This window comes from Cherax quadricarinatus, chromosome 7, assembly GCF_038502225.1.
Source record: "Cherax quadricarinatus isolate ZL_2023a chromosome 7, ASM3850222v1, whole genome shotgun sequence".
In the NCBI taxonomy this organism is placed as follows: domain Eukaryota; kingdom Metazoa; phylum Arthropoda; class Malacostraca; order Decapoda; family Parastacidae; genus Cherax; species Cherax quadricarinatus.
In genome coordinates this window covers 8,849,927-8,859,926 of record NC_091298.1, presented here as the reverse complement: position 1 = coordinate 8,859,926, position 10,000 = coordinate 8,849,927, and the positions used below count along the sequence as shown (strand labels likewise).

The 10,000-nt window shown below is 41.0% G+C and overlaps 1 protein-coding gene across 2 annotated transcripts in view; it reads left to right on the top strand.

Moving 5' to 3' along the window:
• The window catches only part of cysu (Curly Su), a 125,611-nt gene that overhangs the window by 89,552 nt on the left and 26,059 nt on the right, over nt 1–10,000 (top strand). For both annotated transcript variants that reach the window (XM_053773809.2, XM_053773810.2), the window contains exons 4-5: nt 2,958–3,051; nt 9,749–9,940. In XM_053773809.2, the coding sequence (XP_053629784.2) occupies nt 2,958–3,051; nt 9,749–9,940 (286 nt within the window). The remainder of the gene's footprint in view (nt 1–2,957; nt 3,052–9,748; nt 9,941–10,000) is intronic.

Below are 10,000 nucleotides of genomic sequence, written 5' to 3'. Positions count from 1 at the left end.
AGAGATAGCTTAAACTGAGGAGACCAGGAACAAGGGGATATAAATAGATGTTACAGAGATGTCAGGAAGTACTTCTATAGACCAAGGATAGAACGATGTGAATGGGTAAATGTTTGAAGCAGATATTCCACAGAGTTTTGCGAGTAAGTATTATAGGTTTTATGAGGGACAGAAATGTGATCATTCCTAAGTGAAAGGTGGAGCCAAGCAGAGGCTGGGCATCACAGGTGAGAGTACACGCTTTCAAAAAAAAAAACTGTTGATGACATCCACCACTACAGGAACCTGTTTCCTTTGTTTCTTCTAATTCATAGGGCTATTTTAGTGTCTCTGATTTGTTAATTTATCTTGCTTTATTGTGGCATTTGCCTTTTTTTCTTTTAGTCCTTCGACATCTGTTTTCATCCCTTTTAATGCTCTTCTGAATTCTGTGTTTGATTCCTTTAGATTTTATGCATGTCTATATTTTTATTGATCATTGTGGATTCCCTGGAAAACCTTGACAGTTCCTTGTTTTTATCCTCGTCATTTTCCCGATTGCTGAAGGTAAATTTACCAAACATCCTCTCGCGTTATTTTTTTTTTTTTTTTAGCGTGAGAGGCTAATATCTATGACTGTTGTACTTCAGTGAGTTTTGTCAGTGTTCTGTGATTGGCTAAACTTGTATTCTGGAAATGGCAAGAACAGTACCTGCACTCGGAAGATTATTTTGGATAATGCGGCTCAGAGGGTCTTTTGAATTACCATGACTACAAACTTCTATTTCATGCTAAGTGCTAGTCTTTAGGTTCTGTTTTTATTTTCCTTTAGTACTTCCACTTTAAATTTAAGAGATAGCAGTCTCCTTAATCTGCTTAACGAATCTCTCTGCCATTCCTGAATGGACTGTGTACAAGGAAAGTAACAGTTTTTCTTCTCTTCTTGTATCCCTAATATTTCTACCATATCATTTGAAGTACAGTACTAGGTACCAGTCAGTGGAGTGTCTGCATAGCACAGACGTGTAACTGACGGTTCCAATGTACTGTGAGTCTGGCTGTGGAATTATTATGCTACCTTCATAATTGTTCCTCAGCCAGACTCTCAGTACATACATTTGTCGATATCTGATATGAGTGTTTGTAAGATTCGGGGAGGGAAGGGGGGGGTCATCTAGGTCGGTATCGCGCTCAGCAGACGGAGGGTCAAACCTCCACTACGTTTTTTCCCTGAATGACCCACATGAATTATTATTATCGTAAGACTATGAAATATTTCATTTGTTTTTGCGAGACCATTTATGAAAGGAATTTCAGTGATCATATTTAGTCCTTGTATGTTCTCTGGTTAAGTAGTGCTGGTGTTAGCTGTAGTGTTTGAATGAGCTGTTTCATGTCGCACCAGTGCCTACATTCATCCTGTACCCCCCTCCCCCTCATGGTTTCTTTCTATGGATTCAGGTTTATTCTGTGTCAAACTCTGACTTCAGCGCTCTTGTATTGGTTTATTTCTGTCCTTGGAAATACTTCCATTTTTTTCCCCTGTGTAATCGTGTTTTTTTGTGAAAGCTTGCCAGTATAGATGACGTCAAACTTAAGTGAGTGAGCTCTGACACAATGTTAGTGAGTGAGCTCTGACACAATGTTAGTGAGTGAGCTCTGACACAATGTTAGTGAGTGAGCTCTGACACAATGTTAGTGAGTGAGCTCTGACACAATGTTAGTGAGTGAGCTCTGACACAATGTTAGTGAGTGAGCTCTGACACAAGGTTAGTGAGCTCTGACACAAGGTTAGTGAGCTCTGACACAAGGTTAGTGAGCTCTGACACAAGGTTAGTGAGCTCTGACACAATGTTAGTGAGTGAGCTCTGACACAATGTTAGTGAGTGAGCTCTGACACAATGTTAGTGAGCTCTGACACAATGTTAGTGAGCTCTGACACAATGTTAGTGAGCTCTGACACAAGGTTAGTGAGCTCTGACACAATGTTAGTGAGTGAGCTCTGACACAAGGTTAGTGAGTGAGCTCTGACACAAGGTTAGTGAGCTCTGACACAAGGTTAGTGAGCTCTGACACAAGGTTAGTGAGCTCTGACACAATGTTAGTGAGCTCTGATACAAGGTTAGTGAGCTCTGACACAAGGTTAGTGAGCTCTGACACAAGGTTAGTGAGTGAGCTCTGACACAAGGTTAGTGAGCTCTGACACAAGGTTAGTGAGCTCTGACACAATGTTAGTGAGCTCTGACACAATGTTAGTGAGCTCTGACACAAGGTTAGTGAGTGAGCTCTGACACAATGTTAGTGAGCTCTGACACAATGTTAGTGAGCTCTGACACAAGGTTAGTGAGCTCTGACACAATGTTAGTGAGCTCTGACACAATGTTAGTGAGCTCTGACACAAGGTTAGTGAGCTCTGACACAAGGTTAGTGAGCTCTGACACAAGGTTAGTGAGCTCTGACACAAGGTTAGTGAGTGAGCTCTGACACAATGTTAGAACTAACACCTGCCCTCGAAATATCGGAAACAAACACATGTCTTCAAGGCGACAGAAAATGTTTTCTGGAATGTATATACATTTACATTTCCTAGGATGTGTATATCTGCACTTCCTGGTGTAACTAAATGTACATGTCCTAGGGCGTGTGTGCATGTATATATATATATATATATATATATATATATATATATATATATATATATATATATATATATATATATATATATATATACACACAATTTATTTCAGGGGGAGTTGTATCTACATTTCCCTGTTTGTACACATCTACATTTTTATGCCATTTATGCATACTCATATGACATGAAAATTATGTCAGCACATCTGCCTGACTGGCTCGTATATATTGCTTTTGATTCTTGCATTTTCATTTTCTTGCCTTGTGACAGTCACATTTTCTTCAGATGACATTCTTTTCTGATTGTGTTTCCTGAACATTCACCCAGCACTTTTGCCTTGCAGCCGTCACTCCACCAGAGAGAGAGGAGTGGATGCCTGAGGAGCTAGCTCGAGTTGGCGAACTGTTACTGGAGGCTTCAAGAATCATCGCCGCTCAGTAAGTTCTTCTTTGACCTACTGTACAACAGCTGGCTCTCGCGCCGCGAGTGATGGAACGTTCACGTATCAATATTTTCTTAGCGGCCACCCTGATGTCATCTTTGCGGTCACCTCGATGTATGGTTTCTTTACGGTCACTTCGACGTCAACCTAATTGCCGCCGCATTTTCCATTTGCTAATTTGTGGTTAACTGTACATTAATTATGGTTAGGTAAACCATAAAACAAACAAACCTAAATTAAAATTAAGAAAAACTTGTGGCGTTAATATACTGACGTATTATGAGTGCAGTACCACAAGGATAACTTGATGGGAATGATACTTGTGGAACGCTACGTATCGTTGTTGATGAAACACTTCCCTGCAAACTTCTTCAGTCGAATAAAGAGATGAATTACAATTTTGGAAACAGAAAACGTAGCGGGGAGGAAGTTTGAGGTGGTCAGTCCCTCAGCCTTGATGTAATAATAACCAGTCTGATAGACTAGGAGACTGGTTATTATTCTATTTTCCGTGAATATATGAATATAATCTCCTAATAATTATTAATATTCTCGATTAACTTATATTAATCTATACTTATATTTAATAAATGAAGAAATAAAAGAGCCAACGCGAAACATATTGTAGATTCCTGGTGTTGTATCTGCAAACACAGTGATGTGGGAGAGTGTCTTATTGCACAGGCTGTCTTCTGCGAGAACTTGTACTTCAAATCCCCCAACTATCAACCCCTTTCTCTGTGGGCATTTTATCAATTGATGTGAAAAACTCATTGCTGGGATGGGATAAGACAAGGAACAACTACTGTCTGGTGTACCCACCATTGTGTAGAATAGCAACACACTGCTGGTGTTCCCAATTTTCTTTATTAAAACAATTTCTAATATTTAAAAAAAAAACACTTTTCTCGTTTATTAACTTGTTCGACAATTTTCAGTATATTTTTCTTTTAATTTTTATCACTGGGTAAGAGATGCACCCAATCAGACCTGGCTTCCAGCATATTGTAAAATCGTTCGTTATGGAATCACCCAACTTTAATATAAAACAAAAGTATAGATATTTAATCATTTATGAATTAAAAGTACAGTATATCACAATAGTCTTACAATAAGGTGGTGAAACACCAGTGATAATTTTCGTCATGTCACATGAAAAGTAATACAATTATTATGTCTATTAAAGAATTTGATCTGTTCAGAATCAGTTGGTGCATCAGGCACGACCCAAGTGAATTCCTCGTAAATGTGTAGTCATTATCACTAATGACTGCTATTAAACTAGCAGCCTCGGTGTGAAGAGTCACTCAGATCCACGTTAGTGACAGAGGTACCTACGGTGTGACTGGCAAGAGTTCACCAGATTCCAGCTGAGATGACAGTCAGGCTGTGAGATGTGCTCGGTTGTCACCTTTCACTGCTGGTCTGTCTGCTATAACATTACTGTACCTCCACACCGATAGACAATATTCTACCATAACATTACCGTACCTCCACACCGGCAGACAATATTCTACCATAACATTACTGTACCTCCACACCGATAGACAATATTCTACCATAACATTACCGTACCTCCACACCAGCAGACAATATTCTACCATAACATTACCGTACCTCCACACCGGCAGACAATATTCTACCATAACATTACCGTACCTCCACACCAGCAGACAATATTCTACCATAACATTACCGTACCTCCACACCGGCAGACAATATTCTACCATAACATTACCGTACCTCCACACCAGCAGACAATATTCTACCATAACATTACCGTACCTCCACACCAGCAGACAATATTCTACCATAACATTACCGTACCTCCACACCAGCAGACAATATTCTGCCATAACATTACCGTACCTCCACACCAGCAGACAATATTCTACCATAACATTACCGTACCTCCACACCAGCAGACAATATTCTACCATAACATTACCGTACCTCCACACCAGCAGACAATATTCTACCATAACATTACCGTACCTCCACACCAGCAGACAATATTCTACCATAACATTACCGTACCTCCACACCGGCAGACAATATTCTACCATAACATTACCGTACCTCCACACCGGCAGACAATATTCTACCATAACATTACCGTACCTCCACACCAGCAGACAATATTCTACCATAACATTACTGTACCTCCACACCAGCAGACAATATTCTACCATAACATTACCGTACCTCCACACCAGCAGACAATATTCTACCATAACATTACCGTACCTCCACACCAGCAGACAATATTCTACCATAACATTACTGTACCTCCACACCAGCAGACAATATTCTACCATAACATTACCGTACCTCCACACCAGCAGACAATATTCTACCATAACATTACTGTACCTCCACACCAGCAGACAATATTCTACCATAACATTACCGTACCTCCACACCAGCAGACAATATTCTACCAAATGATAAAAATTAATGTTTTGTTTTTTTTTCACCCAGCACTCCTTGAAGGGTCATAGTAATAACTGATATCAAAACATAATAACCTTGACACGGGAGCTGAGAACCTTCGACTGGCAGCTGTCTATAATTCTTGGCCATAAATCCACATCACTTCTCACAGATTCCTGCACGCAGCAACGCAACAGCGCACCTATACACCAGAGCATCTGCGCACGCCCACTTGAAAAACATTAGTTTTGCCTATGTGAAATTTTCATAAACTTAATGCTAGTGGCTTCTTCAAGGGGCAACTCCTAGCGCTCAGTGTCAACGCTCGTCCCACTGATTTATTTGGTTTAAACTGCATTTAATGAAACACTACCGTGTGCACCATTTAGTGAGGGGTTTAAAGCCTGTCTGCTACACTAGTCATTAAGGCTGTGTTACCTGATCACCACCAGTCAGTTACTTTCACGACTTTTGTGGAGTCAGTGGATATAAGATTAAGCCAACAATAAACTGGTGGTAAAAGGAGTGGTTAGGCCAACATAAGAGTATTTTCCTTTTCTGTAGCAGAATGTAAGACAAGTGTAAACACAGAGGTGTATATCTCTGTGTGCATTCGCTGAGAGTTCAGTTAAATCGCTGTCTTAGGGGATCAAAGCTGCACTTCAACTGTAACAGTCAAGTATACTTTGTTAGGTAAAAAGACACGTGTACAACTAATACGACATTTTATTGAGGCAATGTTTCACTCTGCAGCTTGACAAAGCTCCTGGAGAGCGAGACGTTGCCGCAATAAAATGTCACATTAGTTGCACGTGTCTCATTTTACCTAACATATTGTCTGTAAGGCTACCAACATTAATACAAGAATATTTTAATCAGTGAAATAAGGACTGAAATTCTGGGTTTAGGCACACTCTGGAGTGTAGTTCAGAAAGACACATCATGGTTTATAACTCGAAAATTGTGAAGGGATTGGTCCCAAATCTGCACACCAGATTTATTCAATACGAGACCAAGAGGCTCGACAGACGGTACAAAATACTTCCACTGACAAGCTTGATTTCAGTGAGTACACAGAGAAAACTCAGTAGGTGTAGAGGAACCAAGACTTAACACCTTCATGCGTAAAGTAAATAACTCAGAGAGCCCTGGTTGTCTTCAAGAGAAAATTTCGTAACTTCGTCAAGTTAGTTCCTGATCAGCCTGATCCAGACCAAGGGGCGGTGACCCCCTGGAATATTCACTCAAACTCGTGAACTTCATTGACATATTGTGCGTGCTGGATAAGGTGCTGAGATGCGGGCTGGATAAGGTGCTGGGATGCCGGCTGGATAAGGTTATGGGATGCGGGCTAGGTGTGCGAACGACCTTCTGCCAATCACGTGCTGCCTCTTGCCTCAGGTGTGGCTATTGTCGTGACTGCTTAGTCACTGTGTGTGTGCGCTAGTTACCATTTGTCAGAGGCACTTGTCGTTAGAGACTTTGTGTGTGTGTGTGTGTGTGTGTGTGTGTGTGTGTGTGTGTGTGTGTGTGTGTGTGTGTGTTTGTCTGTCTGTCTTTCTGTCTCGCCTACACTTTACTCACACTTTTCGTGAGTCATTTATCTCCTGCAGGTTTACAAGGTTAAATTTACAGTTCCTCAATCCATGTTGATTGTTCGAAATCTAATTCCTTCACTTCGGGTACTCCAGCAGTCTCCCAGTACCTGAAACTGCAGGTACGCCAACAGTTTCCCAGTGTCTCAGACACCTTTAGGTACCCCAACAGTCAATGATAATGTTTTCCTTTATTCTGACATGGCCTGGCTACCACATACTGCTCTGATGCAGTCTCTTTTCTTGTTTACAGAGTGCCACCAGTTTTTTCCAGGTGTCCGGTAGTTGCCATGAGCTTAGTGACCTGAGCATCGCTGTTGGCTCACACATCAGCTCCTTTCTCTTTCTCTCTCTCTCTTTCTCTCTCTCTCTCTCTCTCTCTCTCTCTCTCTCTCTCTCTCTCTCTCTCTCTCTCTCTCTCTCTCTCTTGATTCAACTCTTGGGATCGCCCCTACCTTTACGTTGGCTGACTTGATAAGAACATAATGGAACACAACAGCAGGCCTACAGGCCCATGCTAGGCAGGTCTAACTCACACCCACTCGCAATTTCGTCCATATCTTCTGGGTACTTTCTATGTTCCAATAATGTCTTCTCTTTACCTTTACTCTTCTTCCATCTGGAGTTGGTGCAATCTTCATAATTCTTGTTTCTCACAATCTTTCAGTGGGAGACCTTAACGGTAGTGAAGGGCTCTTGATCCAAGGAATTAGAGATATCATCCTCTTTCTCGGATCAAACATGATTACCTACTATTACCTAGAAGCTGTATCACCCCTCCTGATGTAATAATCCTCGGTTCTGATATCAACCTGGTGATCATCTGGATTAACTCAATTTTCTGCAATATTAGCTGTGTTCCAGGCAGGCGTCGCGCAGGGCACCCTTGACAGACACTATTTTTAATGCTGTGATGTGAATGCTTTCTTGTTTAGATTTCTGCGTGTCATTCTAATGCTCACGAGCTCGGCGTACTCCGCCATGTGTGTTTAAGACAGACAGACACAGACAGACTAACGAAAGTAATTGTTATATTGTTACACAAGAATTTTCCTGAATAAAGGTCACACTTAAAATTAACACTGTGGGAGCTTGTACTACCATGGCAGTCCTATGGAGAGGATTTTTAACTAGGAAATTTTTCACAGCTCCTGTGTATTCCAGGATGATACCAAGCATCGTGTTGGTTCTTCAGTTCTCCCCTGAAAACGTCCTTGATCATACTTACGGTAACGGCTCGTGGTATTTATATATAAACACGCTGATGATGGGCTTTCCTAGAAGGACATCGCCTGTTGTTAATCCTCTGACATCACTGTAGGATGAATAAAATACATATGCAACACCTGGCTGTCTTTCTTGCCGAAACTTTATGCCTGTGCAGCAGGCTTCATTAGTCCAATATATGCTGAACCGGTAGAAGAAACTCTGAAGTGATCAGGGGACTGAGGGACTGTTTGTCAATAAAGAATCCCAGGTATCGAACATGTCTTGTTCATCGACTTGTCAGTACTGTATAGCGACCCTTCACTCTACAGTGTAGAGTGAAGGGTCGCTATACCTGAAATGACTATAAAGAGGATAAAGATTTCTAAAATGGAACCAAAATAAATCTGTTGTATCTTAATCTGTGTTTCTGTGCTGAATGTTGATGCCACTCGCTCAGAAAAGTGATGTTTTTAGTCCTACTTATTATTACACTATTACTACTGTGTGTTACTATTTTTTTAAAATGACCGTCTGAACTGCAACATTATTATTATTATTATTATTATTATTATTACCTATTATCATCTTTCTCCCAGTGTGGTACCATAGGTCACCGTGTTTCATGATATAAAAGCAGACGACAGAGGTGACATTGCAGAGTTTGATATAATACCTTGTGTAATCACCATAATTTCACACCGTTTATCTACAAAAAAAAAAAGGCAACTTAGGAAATAGCGAATGTTTTATGTCTTATTACGAAGAAAGAGAGCATAGTGAAAGAGTAAAGGCATCAATTTTTATTGCTGGAGAATAGTATTAGACACATTACAAAACCAGACGAGTCTTGCAGCACGGCACAAATACACGCCTTACAGCACACGGTGTCACATCAATGATTCTGGACATTTGTCATGGACTTGCTGCATCTCGCTCCGCTTTTGTTCCCCCCCTTACCTGTGAGTTTTAGGTAAAAATTCGTTACCTATGCGCCTCCCTCCCCCAACAACAGCTTGTACACGCATTAATTTGCTTATTTATTATAGATATCTCTGAAACCCAATTCTATTTGGTTCTATAGGAAACCTGCTTATCAAACATCAGGAGGTGACGTTCACGACTGATTATGTGTGCTCACTCTTGCCACTTGGCTCAGCCGACTAATTAATCGTTTCATGGTATTTAGATAACAGGTCCAATCCCATCTAACCCAAGACCCGGTCCCAAGTCTCTTTAGTCACCTTCATTTCTGCTCTCTCCTGCTTCCTAATCTGATGGAGCCCTACTCTCTCATCTGAATGGTTCCTACTTCTTAATCTATTACCCTACTCCCTAATTTTATGATGCTTTTCCTATGTAAATATGAGTTTACCCTGTCCACGTATGTAAGGCAAAAAATGCTATATTAACCGTGCAGAAAGAACAGAATGTTAAATAACTTTAAACCTTCACCAGGTACGGGTTGACACATTCAGAGGTAATCCACAACTTGCCGCTGCTGGACACACGAAAGACGGCAATAGCTAACGTTTGTCCTCGTTTCACCTCGCCCATGACCTGCACCCCGGGCAAGTATCGCAGATTTGACGGCCTCTGTAACAACCTTTACAGCCCTAGCTGGGGTGCCGCCAAAGCTGTCTTCTCCAGGTAAGTCTCCTCGTCAATATTCATTATGCTAGGTTATATAAAGATATGTACAACTATTAA